This window comes from Pristis pectinata, chromosome 22 (assembly GCF_009764475.1).
Source record: "Pristis pectinata isolate sPriPec2 chromosome 22, sPriPec2.1.pri, whole genome shotgun sequence".
Lineage (NCBI taxonomy): Eukaryota > Metazoa > Chordata > Chondrichthyes > Rhinopristiformes > Pristidae > Pristis > Pristis pectinata.
The window spans coordinates 21,310,926-21,333,000 of NC_067426.1; the positions used below are offsets into that span (position 1 = coordinate 21,310,926).

General features: G+C 39.5%; 1 protein-coding gene across 2 annotated transcripts in view; it reads right to left on the reverse strand.

The window, feature by feature from the left end:
* Positions 1-21,110, reverse strand: part of LOC127581631 (hydroxymethylglutaryl-CoA lyase, mitochondrial-like) — a 28,571-nt gene extending 7,461 nt beyond the window's left edge. The window contains exons 1-6 of one of the 2 annotated variants that reach the window (XM_052036170.1): positions 20,977-21,110; positions 11,727-11,810; positions 8,010-8,117; positions 6,251-6,346; positions 4,691-4,839; positions 1,161-1,224 (exon numbers count right to left, since the gene is read on the reverse strand). In XM_052036170.1, coding sequence (XP_051892130.1) covers positions 1,161-1,224; positions 4,691-4,839; positions 6,251-6,346; positions 8,010-8,117; positions 11,727-11,810; positions 20,977-20,997 — 522 coding nt within the window. In that variant the 5' untranslated portion in view covers positions 20,998-21,110. Of the gene's footprint in view, positions 1-1,160; positions 1,225-4,690; positions 4,840-6,250; positions 6,347-8,009; positions 8,118-11,726; positions 11,811-18,171; positions 18,389-20,976 lie in introns of those variants that run through there. The other variant, XM_052036169.1, reaches the window with a different exon arrangement.
* Positions 21,111-22,075: the final 965 nt, after the last annotated feature.

The following is a 22,075-nucleotide window of genomic DNA, read 5'->3' on the forward strand; positions in this document are numbered from 1 at the left end:
TAACAACAACATTAGAGTTGTTTGAAAATATAATCAGCAGGATAGGTAAAGGGGAACAATTATATGTAATATATTTAGATTTTGAAAAGCCATTTGTTAAAAGTTCCAAATAGAAGGTCACTGAAGTGCATATTGAGAAATTAGCGTGGAGAGAAGTTTGGTTAGACAGAGAGCAGAGCAGGGATAAATGAGTAATTTGTCATTTGGCAGGCTGTAACTAATGAAGTGATTCTGCTGGGGCTGCAGCCAATTATATTGATTACTTAGAAAAATGGACTTAAGATGCAAGGTTACATGGGAAATTAATCTTCGAGGAGGACATAAGTTGTCCGCAAGGAATTAAATGTGTGTCAAGTGACTAGACAAAAAGAGGGACTATAATGAGGAGAAACGTAAGGCTTCCACTTTGGAAAGAAGAATAGAAAAGCACATTATTTAAATATTGTGAAATAATTAATGTTGGTGTCAGAGGAGATTGAGGTGTCCTTGTACAAGAAACACAATACTAGCATGCATGTACCTTAAGTAATTAATTTTAAAAAATCCTTTATATTGCAAATCAATAGGGTCCTGGTGACACTAATTGGAGTTATGTGTACATTTCTAGTGTATTTTTTTGAAAGAAAGGGTATACTTGCCTTGGAGGTAATGCAACACAGATTCACTAGATTGATTCCCAAGATTAATGGTCATTAGTGGAGAGGGGTGGTTGGTGATTACTGTTCTATGAGGAAACACCACACAGATTGGACCTAGACTTTCTGAACCACAGAAGCATTTTTCTGTGGACTAAACAAAGTAGATATTGTGGGAGTCCAAAACAATGGACATAGTTTCAGGATAACATGTCTTTCAGAAGGCTGAGATGAGGAAGAATTTACTCTGTTTGGAATTCTCAACCCCCGAATGTTAGAAAAGTATTGTCTTCTTGGTAAAGAAAAAGGAATTAAAGGGTTATAGGATCAGGCTGGAATGTAACAGAGGCCAAAGATCAGATCAGCCAAGATCTCACTAAATAACAGAATAGACTCCAGGGGCCACATAAACAACTCCTACTATTTCTTATACTTATGTATCGATTAATGAAATTAAACTATTGTATTAAAAGAATGTTTAAGTTCTAATTATTGTTCCTCTTCCCCCATTCCCACCATACTTGCCTCTGCAACTTTAACAGGGGAAACATTCCCTTCATAAGGACAGCCAAGAACACAGGATACGTATCTGAAACAGTTCAAAACAAAAGCCGATTTTGTTTAGTGAGACAATCTAGATTCTCAGTGGAAAAATAAAGTTGAGAGTCTTTGTACAAACCCCTGCTGTTCGGAACCAGGCAGTACTGATCATTGATAACTATAAAAACCTAAATTAAAGCAAAACAAAAAAAAAAAAAAAAAAATCACAAAAACTGCAGAGGTTAGAAATCAGACATAAAACCAGAAAATGCTGGAAACACTCAGCAGTCAGGCAGCATCAGTGGGAAGAGAAACAGTTAACGTTTCAGTTCTCAGACCCTTCACCACAACTGGAAAGAGAGAAAACATTCGTTTTCGGCAACAGAGGTAGTGGGGGAAGAATGGGTAGAACAAAGGAAATACCTGCTGGGGCATCTCCTACAGATTTACTATTGAAAAACGTTACACAGATAAAGAAGCATGTTGTGCTTCTAACTACTTCATTTACTGATTTGGACCCGTTCTACCCATCCCTCCCCCACCTTCTCTGCTTCTGAAAACTAACTGTTTTTCCCTCTCCCAGTTCTGATGAGTCTTGGACCTGAAATATTAAGTTTCCTTTTCCACAGATGCTGCCTGAATTGCTGAACATTTCCATTTCTGCTTTCATTATGGAAACCTAAAGTCTGACCTGTAATCAGTCAGGACATGAATTTATCTTTCCAATGGCTAACTAAAATTTACTTACATCTTTTTGAGCATGAATTGCTTATTTCATCTTAATTAGGTGTAGACCAGGCACAGACTGATCATCAACAACATCATCTGCTGTAAATGCCAAGTTGTACTAACAGCTTCGTGGCACTTTTCCTGTTATCAGACAAATAAGCTTTTGTGTTTCAAGTCATTGCTAGTCGAATGTAGTTGGTAACACAAACTAAAAGGATGTCAGATTCCAATCAGATTTGACTGCCCTTTCAGTTTGATTTCCTCTCTTCCCTTATCCAGTTTGGCAGTTCAGGACTGGGGAACTATATTGGATTTATAAAATTCAAAGAAACGTTCAAAGGCAAGGAAGAGGATCTGGAACTGTTCTCGCCCTCAAAAGAATAAATCTGTTTGGTCAACTGAAATAATTAATAATTTCCGTAAAGGATCAAGAAGCCTGCTGCTTGTCTGCATATAGTTAAAAGAGGGAGATGTCTCAACACCAATGGAATGATTGATGCCAGACAAGTGCCAAGATGTGATCTATAAAGGATATTGCTGTTTGAAGATCTATTTCTCAAATGTGCACAACAGTTTATGTATAGAGAAAGGGTCTGATTTAAAGATTACTGGAACTCCTTTCTAGCCTCAAAATTTCCTTCTTAAATGGTGCAGCTGTATGAAACATTGTCAGAAATGTTGATAAATGATGTCATAAGTCCGTAGGGAGGATTTTATTGAAAGCAGGTAAAAGCATACCTTTTATTGAAAAGGTGTGTGTGGCACGTCTTTGGGGACACTTTGGGTCAGCCAAATGATTGGAGTGTACAGCTGTGGTGCTGAGCTTCTACTGACAACCATTGAAATTGAGGGTTTTTACAGAATGATTGTTTTTATTTGAGTACTGTGAAAAAGAACATTAATGTTGCAGCAGGATTAAATGTCAAGCCTCTAGTGTTCATGGCTGAACAGTTTTCTCAAAATTAGTAGCAAAATTCAGTTATGCCATTAACATTGTCAAATGTCTATTGCAGAAATAGTTGAACAAATTGATCTGCATTCAGTTTTATCCCATGTACCTTAGATAACAGGAGTGGCTGCACCTTCAGCTGTCAAGCCCCTCCCTGCATAGAGTACTCTTAAACACATAACTTTCCAGAACATGTTACCTTCCCCTTTCCTGGGAACCTCTTCATATATCAAAATAATAATTTATTGTGTGCTGCTGTCGACAACAGTTCTCGGCACACATTATCCTAAGTGAGAAGAATAAACTGAAAACCCTGGTCAGCTTTTTAGTTCTTGGTTTGGTTGAAATGCAGCTTCTTACTTGTGGGACCTGTTTTGGAGGAGTTACAGTATGGGGAGAGATTAGAAAGGCTGGATTTGTTTTCCCTGGAGTGAAGGAGGCTTAAGGGTGACCTGATGGTGGTATACAAAATTATCAGATGTATAGAGAGGGTCTTTCAGAGATAGTCAGGATCTTTTTCCTATGGTAGGGGTATCAAAAACAAGAGGTCACAGATTTAAGATGAGAAATAGGAGTTCTAAAGGTTGATATCTGGAACTCACTGCCAGAGGAGGTGGTGGAGTCAGATACAGTCACTACGTTTAAGGGGCATTTAGACAGGCACTTGAATAGGCAAGGTGTAGGATACGGACCTAATGTGGGCAAATGGGATTTGTGTAGATGGGCAAAAGGTCAGCATGGATGTGGAGAAACGAAGGGCCTGTTTCTGTGCTGTACATTTCCCTCCATAGATGCTGCCTGACCTGCTGAGTTCCTCCAGTTGTTTGTGCATTGCTCTCTGCTGTACAACTCCATGACTTTAAGCCCGATTATGCACTTACAAGACAATGAGTGCCACCCTGTGGCAGAAAATGGTAAATACACAACCCAGTAAATGACAATCAATGACAATCTGCAATTATACATAATAAATCACTCTATCTGCATAGGTTCTCACTCTATCTGCATAGGTTCTCATTACTGTTCCACAGACAGTTTTTGCATTCCTCTTCTTTGAAGCTTCTGTTAATGTACTCCAAATTCCAGTCAGGGCATGGATTATGTACTATTTCAGTCTGCACTACAGTGACAGACTGTGTAAAGTGAGAAAGTGTTTTTTGTTCTTTTGAGTTCAACAGCTTTCTCGAGAAAACCAGCTACTGTTGGATAGCTATACTATGCAACTCCTGGATTTAAAGCTCTCAAACTGTCAAGTTAAAAAAAAAGTTGACAAAATCTTTTAGAAGAATGTGTAGCCCAAGCTTTAAAAACAATTGAAGGTCACAGTTTCAATATGCTTGAAGGTCATGTGGAAATTGTAACAGGAAATAAACTAGATTACAAATTTAAATTCTTGATTCAAATCCATTGGATATTTCAAGTTATCCAGGAAAACAAAACAAATGCCATCACAGTGATGCATACTTGTCAGTACAATTCGATTGCAGTTTTGTTCAGAGGATGGAAATGATAAAAAAACCCAGTTACATTAAAGTATTTATGACTATTTATAACACCAAAGACACATTTGTAACTTAATTCTGTTATCAGTAATCTTATTTTAAGAATGGATAACAGAGTTGCCATTTTATTCTGTGCTTTTGCCCTAAACAGGGAAGTTCCAACATCAGTTCCTGTTTTGGGATAATCAAGAGAAAGCCAAATAACTGTTTTGACCTTTAAGTTTCAAAAGATCTTTGATCCTGTTTATGCAGACACAAGGGAAAGGAAGCTTGGTTATTTTCAATAAAAAGTGAAATGTTTGCTGCATAAAAATGTGAAAGGTTTTTAATCTTACCCTCGGACTGGAACACTTGCATCCTTTGCTGCTTTCATCACCTCTTCAAACCGCTGTAGACTCTCATCAATTGAACAATTAATATTTCTTTTACTGAACATTTCTGAGGCTGCTCCAAAGATGGCTACCTCTCTTGCACCTGCTTTCAGCTGTGAAAAAACAGTATGTTTTGCTCTTCACAACGCAAGATAATAAAGTAAGGCATTAAACTCCCAGTCCCAGCTTTACTCTTGCTCTGTTTTTACTCTTTTTTTTAAAAAAATGAATCTTCCAAGGAGCCTCATTAAACTGGACACTAATCTATCCTTTTCTTCTTTGACAAAAATCCATCCTTTGACAAAAAACCTTTATGTAAGCACTGAAAAATATTATGGGCATTTTGAGTACATTACACCTTATGGATAGTTATAATCACAGAATTATTTACAGTGAAGGTATAGCTTAGCACCCTATGCGCCTTTTTTGGTCCGACTGAAGCTTCCCCCCCCCATACTCTGCCCTCCAGTTGAGGAGCTGTATATAATGGCTGGATCATGCTCACTTTTGCCACTGGTTGCTATTGTAACCATCAGTACTTGGCTGTTCAAACTGAAGTGCCAAAATCCTATGCATAACACCATGAAACACTCTAGATTTGAAGACCTAGAATTGGAACTCAAATCTATTGGTTTACTTTGTTACTGGATTCCGTTGGATCCCATGACAGGGCCCAGACTTGCAGAAATCCTCTATTATGCTTGAGAAATCACCACTCAGATCTTACAATGGGGTTGTAGGACAAAGGATTAGGAAGCTAAAAGGGAAGGTAAAGTTACTTTTGAACTATTTTGCATTAGTTTTATGCTTCTAATTATAAGATTTTTTAACATTAGTTATGTTTAAAAAAACTAAACCAGAATATCAGTTTTAATTACTTCAGTTTAGCAGCTTTAAAATGTCTCTGAATGAATTTAAAAGGATTGCACCTGAAATGTAACAATGACTTCCTCCTTGGCCCTGTTGTATATTTTAGTCACCTTATGGGCCAGATTTTGCTGAGAATTGCCGGCAATCTTCATTCACTTCTGGAATTCAGAGACATTTTGTAATGTAAGGATATAGTTAGCTTCAGCATTTTTGTGGGTAGCAATTTTCCGCTCCTTCTTGCTCACCACCCCAAGCTGCTCTCCTCCAGCACTTTGTGTGTTGCTCCAGATTCTAGCATCTGCAGAATCTCTTGTGTCTGTGTGATGGATTTATGTTGCAGGAGGCCCTGCTGCAGTACATGACATCTGCCACTGATGGCAAATTCTGGGCAAGTATTTCCAGCCTTTTCACTTCATTATAACCCTTAAAAAATGTGCTTGTGGGATCAAAATTTTTATTATTCTATTTCTTGAAATGTACATGGAATTGAAATTAGAGTTTCAAGACAAATTAAGAATATATAAAAAAAAATCATGTGGTACAACATTGACATTTTTATTTATGGACTCAAGTTATACTTAAAAGGTCCCTGTAAAGATATTTTACCCATTAAGGGGACAAGGGGAAACTGCAAGATTTGCACTAGATACTTACTGCAGTCTCAAATCCTTTTAGGTTTGGAGTCAACACTGGGTAGCTCACATTTGGATATTTTCGGATTCCTTCCATCACTTGCTGCTGATCTGCCATCTATAATGAATACATCCCAAAGTATAGAAAGGCCACGTACAAGAGTCATCACTTACGTATGCCACAATCTTTCGAAATTCTAGTACAATATTACCTGATTAGAACAGTGAGGTGATATTTGTGCAGCAAATTAATTAGCACAAATCATAATTAATCAGTGCAACAAAAACTTTAAAACACCATAAAACATCCCAGGGGACTTGATGAGAGGGATATCAAACAAAACTTTACACTTGGCAAAGAAATTATTAGTATACACGTCTGAAATTGAGGTAAACAAACACATGCATCTCAAAACCTCTCTTGCTGTGGGGAGGAAGACAAAAAGAGAGGTGGAGCCAGTTTACAGAGCTTTGTGGCTGGGCACCTGAAGACACCGCTGCCAATGGCACTGTGGTGAAAATCAGCAGAGGTGCAAGAGTTTGAGAAATTCTCTGTAATTTCCATGACTCCAAAGGGTTGATATCTGATTTCATGGAGAACTCACCATGTACGGATTCATACCTGCAAATATGTGCCCTTCCATTTTTTTTAAATCCCCATTTAATTTTCAAATTTTCTATCTTTTAGATCCATTAGTGCCACACAATTGTCCTCACTTGTGTGGACAAATATGAAGACTAAATCATTTTGATTCTATTTCATGGCTAACAACCTTAGTCCTCAGACTTCTTGGTACTTTTTCACTCCACTCTACTGAGTGCTTGGACCTTAACAAATAATACAACCAGAATGCAGCCTTTTATCTCCAAACAGTTTTATGGTTATGATCACCAAGGTAGTGGAAAGAATACTTTGTAGGCAAGGGGATTAAGTATTTTGGTTTCAAGAGAAAGAATCAATTTGCTTCTAAACAAAAAAAAACTTGTTATTTTCCTGCACAAAACTGAATAGAAAGTTTATAAATAAAAGTATTCTGTGGAGATTGACACGATTGAAAACTACGACTAATTCAATATTTGTTTCTGAAAACTAAATTGTTAATGTTTAAGAAAATTGCTGTTTTCTCTGTACTTGGAAAGTTATTGTATTCAGCCAATGCAATCTGAAGTCACAGCATATTGTTGTCATTTAGAACTTTTTTCTGGTTAAGAATAGGAATTGCTAAAAAGAGCTACTTCCAAGGTCCAGTGCGCGCTAAGAAGTCACTGCAAATACAAAACAGCAAAATTCCATTTTATCTTGACACGAACTGTTTGATGTTAACTAAATGAAAATAAGCCCAAAAAAAGTTCTAAATGACAACAATGTGCTGTGACTTCAGATTGCATTGGCTGAATACAATAACTTTCCAAGTACAGAGAAAACAGCAATTTTCTTAAACATTAACAATTTAGTTTTCAGAAACAAATATTGAATTAGTCTTAGTTTTCAAACATGTCAATCTCCACAGAATACTTTTATTTATCAACTTTCCATTCAGTTTTGTGCAGGAAAATAACATCAGTTTTTTTGTTTAGAAGCAAATTGATTCTTTCTCTTCAAACCAAAATACTTAATCCCCTTGTCTACAAAGTATTCTTTCCACTACCTTGAAACAGTTTGGAGATAAAAGGCTGCATTCTGGTTGTATTACTTGTTAAGGTCCAAAAACTAAGGTCCAAGCACTCAATATAATTGCAAAAGCTGAACTCAAGGCTATTTTCTATTCGTAATCTCTTACCTGAGGAACCCATTTTGGGGAGACAAAGCTTGTTGCTTCCACAACAGACAATCCAGCCTCTGAGAGAAGGTTAATTAATTGAATTTTCACATCAGCCGGAACAATGACCTGCAATAAATTTTAAAGTGAGAGTCATAAACAGAAAAACAAACATTAAGGATGGTTTTAAGTTTTCCCAAGTTCAACAAGACTTTCCATTGGTATTGCCTGAACTACTGTTTCCAGCATTTTGTTTTTATTTCAGATTTCCAGCCGCCGCCAGTTTTGATTTTCAGTGATACTTTTCCTTCTCCATTGTGATCTTGAATGGCGAATTCAACTGTTTCTGTGAACTTAATTTCAACATACAGTCTACAGAGCTTCAATGAAAATATTTACCGAGCAAAAGTATGACCAAGAACTACTTTCTCAGTATTTTTCAATTTGGCAAGGTAGTTATCAGTAAAATAACTAATGTTTTGTAAAAAAAAAATCAGGAAAAGTTACATTTGCTGTATGTTAATAATATTAAAAGTAAGGTTTCAACACAATATATAAAAAATCTTAGTCAAGTCAATGAAATTCAAGGGGTTAAATTTGGGTTCTGCTGAAAATGAGGGTGGAGATTGCAATGGTCAGTTAATCTGCACCTTTTTCTAATGCAGACAGTACGCTAATTTTGTGCTGCCTGTACATTTGCACAATTGCTGTATAGACCAGTACTAACTGCAATTTTTAATCAATGGCACAACTTAGCAGTGGGCTACAAGCACCTAAATCGCAAACCTGAAGAAAGTACATTGCATCTACAAGGATTGATTGGTGCTTTTTCCAAAAAATCAAACTGGGCCATCATTCAGTACACAGGAGAGGCCTCTAAGATTTTCCAACACTGCATTATAAGTGGGAGATGTGATCTGTGGGGTTCTGGGGCTCTCCAAGTAAATCGCCATAATAGGAGCAAATGACTACCATCTGAACTCGAAGATCCTTGGTGTGGCACAGCAAGACTTCAAATAAATGGTCAAGGTCAGTAAATGCATCTTTAGGTGGCATCATCCCATCAGTTCTAGCTTCAGGCATCATATTGCTATCACGCACATATCAACAGTCTTAATTAGGACTGATATCTATACAGTTAAGAGAAGACACACTGTCACTCAATTTAACAACTGTATTCATTGGATACTCACACCACACATATTTTAGGGTTAGATTAAAAGGGGAGATCTAGAGATAATGAGACATCTGGTACAAGTATCCTGCAGCCAGGACATGGGGCAAACACACAGTTGACACCTTGTCAGAGAACAAGTTGTAAATGAGTTTTGCTGGAGAATAGTCTGATGAAGACCTTGATGGGGTAGCCTGGAGAAGATGGTTGATGCCCATGCACAGCAAAGTGCTTTGTGCATCAGGTAAGCCAATCGGATAATGCATGCAATACAAGATGATAAGAAATGGGAGTGTGATGCCCTTCATGACTGCCCCGCCATTCAATAAAACTATGGCCATCCTTTTGCCTCAGCACCAATTATCTGTACTTACCTCAAATTAACCCCCGCACCACACCCCCCCTCCCCCATCAAACAGCATGCAGGAATCTGGCACCAACCTTGTTATATGGGCTTTATGCAGATATTGGAGCTTGCACTCACTGCAACGGTAGTGTGGGCAGGATACTTATGAATTCCACTCCAATCTAACATGTGAGGGGCAATGTTTCAGCCTTGGTGATTCAAATGCTTGTCCAGATGCTCCTTAACTGTTCTGAGAGTTCCTGCCTCCACTACCTTCTCAGACAGTGCACCCATCCCCTAGTTATAAAAGAATTCTTCCTCAGATCCCCACCCTAAACCTCATATCTATGCCCTCTGTTCTTAGACACCTCTGCCATGGGGAAAAGTTTTTTTTCGTATCTACCATATCTATGCCTCTCATAATTTTGTATACCTCTGACAAGTGCCCCCCCCCCAATCACCCCTGCTCCAAGTAAGACAAACCTAGTCTAACCAGTCTCTCCTCATAACTGAAGCATTCCATCCCAGACAATATCCTGGTGAATCGCCTCTGCACTCCCTCGATCACATCCTTTCTATAGTTGTCTGTAGCCTGGATTGGAGCATTTCAATTATATGGAGAGATAGGTTGGGTTTGTTTTTCCCTGGAGCTGAGGAAGCTGAAATGTGACCTGATAGGAGGTATATAAAATTGAGGGGGATAGACAGGGTCAATAGTAAAAATCTGTTTTCCTCCCCCATTGTGAAGGTGTCTATGATGAGAGGGCATAGGTTTACGGTAAGAGATAGGAGGCTTAGAAGGGATCTGAGAGGGAAGTTTCTTCCCCCCCCCCCACACACACACAGAGGGTGGTTGGAGTCTGGAATGCACTGCTTGAAGACATGGAGGAGACAGAAACTCTCAACGACATTTAAAAAGCATCTAGACAGCACTTGAATCACCAAGGCATAGAAGGTTACAGACCTAATGCAAGTAAATGGGATTAGTGTAGATAGGTACAACGGGCAGCACAGACAAGGTGAGCCAAAGGACCTGTTTCTGTGCTGAACTTTGGCCAGCCACTCTCTCATGCCTCTGTAGTTACCTTTATTCAACTGTAATACCAATACATCTGATTTTAGCTTCTCCCTCTCAAATTGCAGGGTGAATCCTATCATATTATGATCCCCGCCTCTGAAGGGTTCCTTTACCTTAAGCTCCCCAAGCAAATCTGGTTCATTGCACAACACCAAATCCAGAATTGCCTTTTCCCTAGTGGGCTCAACCACAAGCTGATCTAAAAAGCCATCTCGCAGGCATTCTATAAATTCCTTCTCTTGGGATCCAGTACCAATTTGATTTTCCCAATCTCCCTGCATTTTGAAATCCCCCATGACCATTGTAACATTGCCCTTTTTAAACATGCCTTTTCTATCTCCTGTTGCAATTTGTACCCCACATCCTGGCTACCATTTGGAGGTCTGTATACAACTCCCAACAGGGTCTTTTTACCCTTGTAGGTTCTTATCACTACCCTCAAGGATTCTGCATCTTCTGATCGTATGTCACTTCTTTCTAAGGATTTGATTTCATTTTCTATCAAATGAGCCACCCCACCCCTTCTGCCCACCTGCCTGTCTTTTCAATAGGATGTGTATCCTTGAATGTTTAGCTCCCAGCTGTGATCTTCTCTCAACCACAAATCTGTGATGCCCACATCATCATACCTGCCAATTTCTAACTGCGCTACAAGCTCATCTACCTTATTTCATATACTGAGTGCATTCAAATATAACACCTTCAGTCCTCAGTCACCACCCTTCTTTTCAAATTTGTCTCCATGTTGCCTGAAGTTCAATTCTTATCCTTTTCTAAACTTTGCCTGGAGACTTCAGTAACCTCTCCTGCACTCTCCTTCCCAATATCCTGCACAACCCTTCCCAAATTATCCAATATTGCTTTGATCGGCTTCTCATAAATAGCACACTTGGTACTTAAAATTCTTCTTTGTTAATTGAGAAATAACATTTGTGTCCAAGAAAAAACTAGTATTTGAAATCAATAAAAGCATAATGTTGTTTAAAACATATTAACTCAAATTTGTTAACTTATCGGACACAATTTTGGTTGGCATTGTAAGATAAGAATTCAATTCAGCTTCATATTCATTCTTGGAGGATATAACTGACACAAACTGTGTTTTATTGCAACGTTCCGGCACCCTGTATTGTGAATTACCTTTTCATTCTGCAGTCCATCTCTGGGTCCAACTTCAACAATTTTCACATGCTCAGGCAGAGATTGTGCCACTGCCACACCAGCCTGCATAGCATCAAGGAAAAATTGTCAATACCTTAATAGATGTTAGCATTGCTTCCCTGCAATGGTGTCAAAGATCTCCCTGCAATCATTACTATGAAAATCTATAATATTACTGCATTAACCACATAGTTTTGCTAATAGTTTAACGAGTGTTCATTTTAGAACAAACGATCCTTGGTTTAAGGCCGCGTGTTATCCACTGAACATATTTTGTACTTTGTACCAAGGAAAACAAAAATTCAATTGACAAATAATGTGCCTTACAAAGCAAACACAAGAGGTGTAGTGAAGCCACACATGCAAATGCAAAAGTAAATCTAGTGAAATATTTTACATTTGTAAAATGTTTCACTAGATTTACTTTTGCATTTTACGTTTTACATTTGTATTTGGGTACCATTGGCAAGATGTGCATTGATTTGCCATCTCCAATTTATGCAGGTGGTAAACAGTGGGATTGGGAAGACTTGATTAAGCAAAGAGAAAGACAATGTCTGTGACAAGGTGGATGACTGGAATCAAAGCAATAGCTTCAGATGAAGTTATGTTTAAGGTGCATTAGAGAGAAGTAAAATAAAAGAGAAAATGCAGGAAGTACTTAGCAAGTCAGACCGTCATTAACATAAGAAACAGACGGCCAATTAGCTCCACAAACCTTCTCTGCCACTAAGATCTTGGCTGATCTATGCATGCCTCCATGTCACTCCCATGCTCTCCTCAGACCTCTCGACTCCCTTGAAGTTCAGATATCTTTAAGTCCCCACCCTGAACATAATCAATGACTCTGCTTCCACAGCTCTCCCAGGTCACAACTTTGAGAAGAAATTCCTTCTCAATGTCTTAAATGGTGACCGCTTATTCTGAAACTATGCCCCCAGTCCTAGACAGACTCAAAGGAACATCCTGTCAATAACCACCCCATCACTCCCCTCAGGATGTTATACGTGTCAATAAGCTTCTTCTAAGCTCCAATGTATCATCAGCAAGTTCAATTTGTAAATGTAGATTGTAAACAGGCAAGGTCCCAGCACTGATCCACGTGGCACCCTACTTGTTGCTGATTACCATCCAAAAATGACTCATTTATCTCTACTGCTTTCTTTTGGTTAGCCAATCCCTATCCATGCTAATATCACCCACAACTTAGTGCACCCTTATCTTGTGTAGTAACCTTTTACGTGGGACCAATCAAATATATTCTGAAAATCCAAATAAACTGCATCTTCTAGTTCCCCCTTTATCTATCCTGCTTTTTACATCTGAAAAGGATGTTTGTAAATTTGTCAAAAGTATTTTTCCCCTTTACAAAACTCTGTTTGATCATCCTATGACTATCTAAATGTCTTGCTATTACCTCCTTAATAATGAATTCCAGCATTTTCTTAATGACAGATATTAGGCTAACAGGCCTACAGTTTCCTGCCTTCTCTCTCCATTCTTTCTTGAATGGCAGCTTTACAGTTGGACCTTTCCAATCCTATGGGACCTTTCCAGAGTCCACTATATCAATGCATCCACTATATCCACAGCCATTTCCACAAGACTCTATGCTGCAGGCCATCAGGCCCAGGCAACTTGTTGGCTTTTAGCTCCATTAGTTTGCTTAATGCTTTTTCTCTAGGAACAGAGATTGTTTTAAATTTTGTTCTCCCCTATGGCCTTTGACTGTCCACTATTGTTGAGATATTTTTTTATCTACCATGAAGACTGATCCAAAATAATTGTTTAGAATCTCTGCCATTTCTATTGTCAATGTCATCCCCCAAGGGACCACCATTTACTTCAGCTGCTACTCTTCCTTTTTATATATCTGTAGAATCTCTTACTATCTTTTTTTAGATTAATTGCTACTTTACTCTCTTACCATCCTGTCTCTCCCTTTCCAGTTTTCTTAGAGACACAAGAGACTACATATGTTTTCTTAGTCATCTTTGGCTGGTTCTTTTCCATGAAAAGTATACAAAGGTTTGTTTTGCATTTGTAATACAGGTGTGCAATTATTAAAATATAGGCTGCTAAAAAAATGTTTCACCTTTCTACAATATGCAAAGTACATATTCCAATCTAGCTACTTCAATGAGCTTCCACCATGCACCCCAGGATTAGGTTTAGAAAATATGATCACTCGTCCATTAGGGACTACATAATTTTAGACCGGCAATGCATAAAAGTCACACAGCTAATCAAAGAACTGAGTGTGATATGTATGAGAACACTCAGCAAATGAAGCATAAAATTCTGGACTGACAGAACATTGCACGTCTTTTGGATGAGCTGTTAAGTTAAACCCTTTATCAATTAAGAAAAAGTTCTTATGGAAGTACTTTGAAGAGGAGTGTTATTCCTGGAATCCTTACCAAAATTTATCTGTAAATCAATATCACCAAAGAACATAAGGAAATGAAAAACTGAAAAAGGGGTAAGTCAGTCAGTGGATAAAATCATGGCTGACTTTTTCTTTCTCCCTCAGCCTTGCTTTCCTGTACTAAACCTCATACTCCTCGATTCCCTTAGCATCCAAATAAATCTATCAATCTGCCTTGAATGCACTCAGTGATTGAGTATAGCCCTCATGGGCAGAGAATTCCAAAGTTTCACTACCCCCAGGGTAGTACCTACATCTCAGTCCAAAATGACCACTGCCTTATTTTGATAGTGTGAACCATGGTTTTGGATGCACAGCCATGGGAAACTCCCCTCACTCATTCTAAACCGCACCCACCGCCCCAACCTTTCTGGACTTGTAGCACTCTGCTCAAGAAGAACTGATCCTGATAGAATCATTTCACCTGCCGACAAGGGTGGTGCTACTGTGGTCTGGTGAAGTCACACTTGTTGCCAAATGTCAACCCTCAGACACATCCTCGTAACTCCTCCATACCACAACCGCACCATCAAACACCAGGCCATTGTTTCCTACATAGTCACTGACCTCATTTCCTCAGGAGATGTTCTCTCCAGAGCTTCCCCTGGCCCACACAGCCCACTTCTACTTCTGCCCACAATCTATAAAAAGGACTGCACAGGCAGACCCACAGTTCCAGCCTGCTCCTGCCCCATGAAACTTATTTATTCCTACCTTGACTCCACCTGTTCTCCCTGGTTGAGGCCCTTGACATTTACCTCTGTGACATTTCAGATGCCCTCCACCACTTCAACCATTTCCAATTTCCTGATCCCAACCAGTTCACCTTCACTATGGATGTAAAATCCCTCTACATTTCCATCACACATCAGGATGATCTGAGAGCTCTCCAATTCTTCCTTGAACAGAGGGTCAACCAGTTTCCCTCCAACAATTTGCTCATTCAGCTAGCTGAACTCATCCTCACATTGAACAACTTCTCCTTCAAACTCCACTTACTTTCTGTATATCAAAGATATAGCTATGGGCCCAAACTATGCCTGTCTTTCATGGGATATACAAGTCTTTGATCAGTCCTAATCTGGTCCACACCTTCAACTATTTTTCTAGTACATCAATAACTATTAGTGTTGCTTCCTGCACACATACAGAACTCAAATATTTCATCACATTTGCGACCATTTCCACCCTGATCTCACTTTCACATGGTCTGATTCTTCCACTCCCTTTCTGGATCTTTCTACCTCCATCTCAGGGGACAGGCTAGTCACAAACACCCAGATTCCCATAGTTGTCTTGACCCATCTTGGGCTTATCCCAACCTTAATTCCTCCCCCACCCCCAACAAGGACTCCATTTCATTTTCCCAGCCACGTGCTCCAATGATGAGATTTTGCACACAATGCCTCTGAAATGACTTCTTTCTTCCTGAACTGTGGCTTTTCCTTGTAGTGGTCAGAGCCCTCCAGCATTTTGATAGGAATTATTCCCTTTGCAATTTCCTGGTTCATTTTCCTACCCCCACCTACAACATCTTATTGCACTTTCCCATGCAACTGCAGGAGGTGCACCACACTTGTTCTTTCCATGTCTTCCTTTCCCATCATCCAGCTTTCCTTGAAGCAGCAATTCACTTCCACTGCTCCTGATCCAGTGTGCAGCATTCAGTGTTCACAGTTTGGTCTACCCTACACAGGATAAACCAGGTGCATATTGGGTGAAGCTTTGTGGAACACCAGCACTCAGTCCACAGACGTGACCTCAAGCTTCCCGTTGCTTGCCATTTTAATTCTCCATCCCACTCTCACACTACCTTAATTCTCCATCTTGACACATGTCTGTGGCCTCCTGCAGTTTATAATGAGGCCCAATACAAGCTCAAATTACAGCACCTCATCTTCCATCAGGCACGTCACATACTTCCAGATCCAATATTGAATTCCCCAACTTCAGATAACTTGCTTTTTGTCTGAATCAGAACTGCCCATTTCTCTTACAAGACATTCAGTTGCAAAATTGGCTCAGCTTTGCTCTTTCCAATAGTATACATCAATTGCTGGGCATGTCCCATAGGCCCACAATTTGCAACAACATTATATTTCTTTGTCCATCTTAACATCCTCTATCTGTCCTATTTGACTGGAGGACCTATACAGATGAACCCCATGAACAATCTGGCCTGACCCTATCAGAGATATTCCCTTTGTCCTGTCCATTCCTCCCCCAAATTCTCTGTAACTTAGTACTATTTGTTTTCTTTTTTACCCAGTTCTGATAAAGGATCTTCAAACTGAAACATTAACTCTTTCCACAGATGCAGTCTGACCTCATCTCTCATTTTCCTTATGACATAAGGGTAGGCCATTTGGCCCATCGAGTTCATGCTGGTTCTCAGAGCAATCCCATCCTCCCACTTATTTCACCGCAACTGATTACTTTCCCGATTCTTCTACTGCCAACCAACATTGGGGGAATTTAAAACAGCCAAATAACCTATCAACCAGTTTTTGGGATATGGGAGAAAAATTGAGCACCTGGGGCATGTGGTCACAGGAAGAACCTGGAAGATCCACACAGCACCAGATCAATTCAGGTAGCTGAAACTGTGAAATACTGTCCTGTCTCATGACCCTCCAGTTCAATCTAACACACCGAGGGGTGCTACAAATCATCAGTGCGTAAATGCCAACCTGCAAACTGTCGATGAGATCAAGAAAGATTTCTATTCCAATCTTGGAAAAAACCCTGGCCTGCATCCCAAAGGCAGCAAACTGATCCTCCTAGGTGACTTCAATGCAATCCTCTGGAAAGATATGATTAGTAAGGATGGAGAGGAGAAATAGACAACAATGGAGCCTTTTTCCTAATAAAATGCCTGGAGCACACACTAATCCAGGCACTGTGTCATCATCTCAATGAGGGACCCCAGCACCTGCACAATGACAGGAGTTGAGGACTGTTGGATTGACTATCTTCAACTTGGCTCCAAATCAAAGGCAGCAACAGTTCTGAAAGCCTCAAAGACTTGGCAAAGACAGTTTTTCTCAGTCAGGACCACAAAGACAACCTGACAACTCCCAGTGCATCCACAGGGCCTTGACTGGCCTGAAGTCTACTGCAATTAGCACCTATGTAGAGAATCTTGGTTTCTCTACCAAAAAGCACCAGGATTACTTAAATAATGACCAGGAGATCCAAGAGCTAAATAACCATAAACAAAGACAGTTTATGAATTAGAAGCTCCACCTTTTCTCAAGGAAAAAGAAACAGCTTTACAAACATCTGGCCACTGAACTGTAACAGAAAATGTGTGACCTCAAAAAACGATTGTGGGTGGAAAGAGCACAGGACATCCAGCACCTCTCTAATAACTACAATGCACATGGATTCTTCAGTGACTTTAAGGCAGTATGCCCCAATCTCCCAAGGATCTAACCTGCCAAAAATGAAGGATCATTTATCAGGGATAGTGAAGCAATCTGCACTTGCTGAAAGGAGCATTTCAAGGCACTCCACACTAAACTCTCAGATATCATTTAGCCCAAGCAAATCAAAATACTACAGATACTGGAAATTTGAAATAAAAACTGAAAATGCCAGATTTGCTGAGTATTTCCAGCATTTTTTGTTTTATTTCTGATTTCCAGCATCTGCATTTGTTTTTTTTTAATATACATTTTATCTGCTGTACTATGTTCTCTGCTCCAGGTTGTACTGTTCCAAGGCAAACACTATCACACACTACAAGCCAGCCAACACGAACTGCAATTTTCACACCAATTAATATTTTGTGGACATCTTTGTTCAAGTACTTTTACTCATAAAAGGAAAAAGTACAAATGCTGCGAAGAACCTGTCTCCTTGCTTTTCCCTACTGCTCTCCTTTTTTGTCATCAATACGACCCTCAAAATCAGCCATGAACAAACATTTTCTATTTACAACCGTCACGCCCTGCAGTGCGCTCATTTGGAAGACTTTCCTGCGTTGTCACTCACTGTTGTGGCCAGCGCACGTTGGAAGGCAACCGTAGCAACAACAACAGGCAGTCTCGGCAGCCTCATCGCAGCCGACAGCAACGCCATTTTCACTTGGCGTCCACCAGATCCCGCGGGCCCGGGGAGGATCACGTGACCTCGCCGCCGCCTACTCCGCCAATCAGCACTCACTGAGCGCGGTACTGCTTCTTGTATTGCTGCGGGGGGGATGCCTGCCGAGTGCAATGTGCACGCAGCTTAGGTCCTGCGGAGTCTCTTCAAGTGGTTTGCTTCCCCAACACTCGTTTCAAGTTTTGAGCCGTTTTATTGCAACTAAAGGTGCCAATATAAATATACAGCCGAGAAAGCAGATTCTGGAAACCTTAAATAAAAACAGGAAATGCTGTATATACTCAGCAGGTCATGCAAACAGAGAAACAGTTAGGATTTCAGATCTGTGACCTTTCATCAGAACCTTAACTCCAATCTTTCAATTTCATCGACCTGAAACATTAACTCCGTTTCATTCTCACAAACTCTGTCTGGCCTGCTGCATATCTCCAACATTTGCAGTGGCGTATTTGTAGATCACAAGGAAGAGATTGAACCATTTGGGAGTGTGGGTGGATTTTTTGTGGTTGGGAACATAATGGGAGTCTGCAACCTGCATTTGCAGTGCTGTAGAATTGCCTGATCAAACTGCAGACCTTAAAGCCTTAACTTTCAATACAAATATTTTACAGTACTTTTCTGCAAAGAGCTTGATTTTGAATGTATAGCAGTCCGACCCATCTGCATCTGTGATGACCAGCATCAGATTTAGATAAAAATAGGCGTAAACTATTCGGTCCTTCGAGCGTGCTCTGCCATTCGATACGATCACATATGATAATCTGTCTTAATATCATATTTCCACATCCTCCCCATACCTCTTGATGACTTTCATTTAGAAATTTAACGTTATGCTTCTTAAGAATATTCAGCAACTGTAGTCCTCCATGGTTGCAAATTCCACAGGTTGACCAATCCTTTGAGTGAAGAATTTTTTCTTCATGTCAGTCTCAAATCTCTAGTAAACTGAGACTGTAACTTGTTGTTCTAGACATATCCTCCCCACACAAGTTTGTACAGTTCTGTGAGAATTTTGTATGTTTCAATTAGATCCCCTCTCATTCTTCTGAACATTTGTAAATAAAAACCTAGTCAAGTTAATCTCTCCTCATGCAACAGCCCTGCCATTCCAGGATTCCCATCCTATACAGGACCTTAGCGCCCCTAAATTGCCCATAGTTCAATTCCCATACATCTCCTTGGCTAGATGAGGGATTGTCATCTGCAAGGTCAATAGCTGTGATGAACTGGCCACCTTTTAACTCCCCAATAATGTCTTTGCACCATCTATATATGTCAGCAGTGTGTTCAAGTTTTCTCTACTTGGCCAGGTGCTTGCAGCTCAGATTGGCATCATTTTAATACCAAAAAGCCTGCTTGAATAGCATGTCATCACCACCCAAAACATTCACTCCCTCTATCTCCTGGGCACTAATGCATAATCTCTGCTGTAAACAGTGCAGTTACCTACCAAGGCCACTTCAAAGTAGTTCCCCAATCTGGTAGGGCTAAAATCTAAGACAGAAGTTGCATGAAAACACCACCAAGACCCCCTCCAGGGCACACATCATCCAGATATGGAAATATATCACTTCTGTTATTGTGGCTGGGACTAATAGCGGGAAATCCATGCTCATCAACACTATGGGCGAGGTTACCAAAATTGATTCTGCGCCATCTTCAAAAGAGAAGTGAGCATAGGTAACAGATACTGGCCTGGGTAGTGATAGTCACATTCCATAAAGGAATAATAAACAAAAATGGCAGGAATTGGAATGAATCGCAGAGCTGTTTTCCTGGGAAAATCTGCAAATAACCACCTTAGCTAAACGAGTAAGGAGTTGTTAGAACAGAGCTAATTACTGACCCAATAGGACGAGATACCAGAGGTTTCTATCCACAAACTATCACACATACACCATTTTTCTCATCACCTACTACCAATCTAGAAACATTAGGAAGGAATAATGTCAGAACATGTATCCAATGATGGGTATTGAAATGGATAATCGGCCATGAACGCCAAATAGAAACATGATCTGCTTCTATTTTGTACCTATGGATGTCAGGACCGATGCTTTTTTGTTCAGCGGCTGCCCATTCTATAACTCTCAAACTAAACTAGTGAGAACAGAAAGGAAAACATTGACTCTCATCTCTCTTCAGTACGGTAATAATTTATCCTGCACCACAGTACTAACCCAGTAGAAGGAGTAACAAAACTGCGCGTCCCTTTACCAAAGTACCGGGACAATTATAACCAAAACCGGGATACACAATTTTGAAACAAGGCATCCACATATATGAGGGAAGTAAAATAAATGCCACTATTGTGGAAACGGAATAAATATTGTCGAATTGTTTTAAGTAAAATGGAAAGAAAACACATTCAGAAGAACTCAAATGAAATAGAAGTAGCAGTACAAAATACTTCATAAATATGAGACGAACTTAAAAAGGCCACGTTGTTCAGAAAATAAAATTAATACCGATTTTCAATAAACAGGTAAGTAAAATTATCTAATATAATGCTACAACTTCATTATGCTATTAAAATACCGTTTTATGATCACGTATATTGGTGTGTCCAACTCTCTACGCCACCCTAATGCACTGTGCGTCATTACCCCATTGTAGGTTTCGAAACGCAATACTGTGCCATTTCGACGCAACTCTTTATCTCTCACTGATTTTACTTCTAATAGTCTGACTCACCTGTGGACAGATCGCTCCCATCCTACCCACCACATTATTTCGAGTGAAAATGAAACTTCTTGCGACCAAAATACTCCAAGAACAAGCAAAACAAAGCTCCAATTTGTCTGACGTCAGGAAACTAAAACAGTAACTTCCTTCTCGCTTTCTCTCTGATTAGCATGTTTTTTCTGACGTTTCTATATTTTTCCCATACATTTATTCAAGAATGTTTTCCCCACTTGTTTTTATTAGTGAAAATAATGCCTTTCACTTTTTAGTGAAAGATCAAAAGCATATCCTCATTTTCTACGCGATTGATGAAACAAAATATCTCCCAAATACAAGGAAACAGTAACTTACGCATGTAACAGGATATGATTAAATGTGCAGTCAAAAGCCAAATCGAAAAATACAGAATCAACGTTCTTAATCCATTAATATGTATTGAAACTTCTTGTTTTTTAAAATAATCTGTAACTAAAAATCTTGCCTCTGGAGTCTGCAAGGCATAAGACTTTTCGAAGGTTGGTAGTTCTTCGAAAGCTATGCACTCGAAAAGAGGATTCATGCAGAAGTATATTGGCCCTAAACTGTGCTGATAGGTTTAGTCTTGGTCAAGTACTTGAACCAAGTAAACATAGTCATATTTGTTAATCATAGAATGAAGGATTGATTACAACAGTTGTTAGTCATCTATCCAGAATCATTAATAGTAAGGAGTAACCAGCATTAAACTAAACAATATTTTGTGTAAATGTTTTCTATCATTAATAAGCTAGCAATATCACTTTGTGATTGGCAATGAAAAGCACCAACAGGCAACAAGGGGAACTATTGACTTTTCCCAAACCAAGGGTCAGGTTTGCATCAGTTTTAGCCTTCATTGAAACCACCCAGCACTCAATCAGTGACTAATAAGTGGCCACGTGTTGTTATCTGCTGCAAAATCATTCTTCCTTTGATACTGTGTAAATATTTGATCCTTTGCCTTTGGGAAAACAGGCACCTGGAAGGAAGAATTTTGGCTCATCAGCCCTCATCCTGTATTCCAGGCTCTGCTAACATTAATTCAGAACAACCGCTTTGGGGGAATTTGAACAAGGGAACTGGGGGAGGA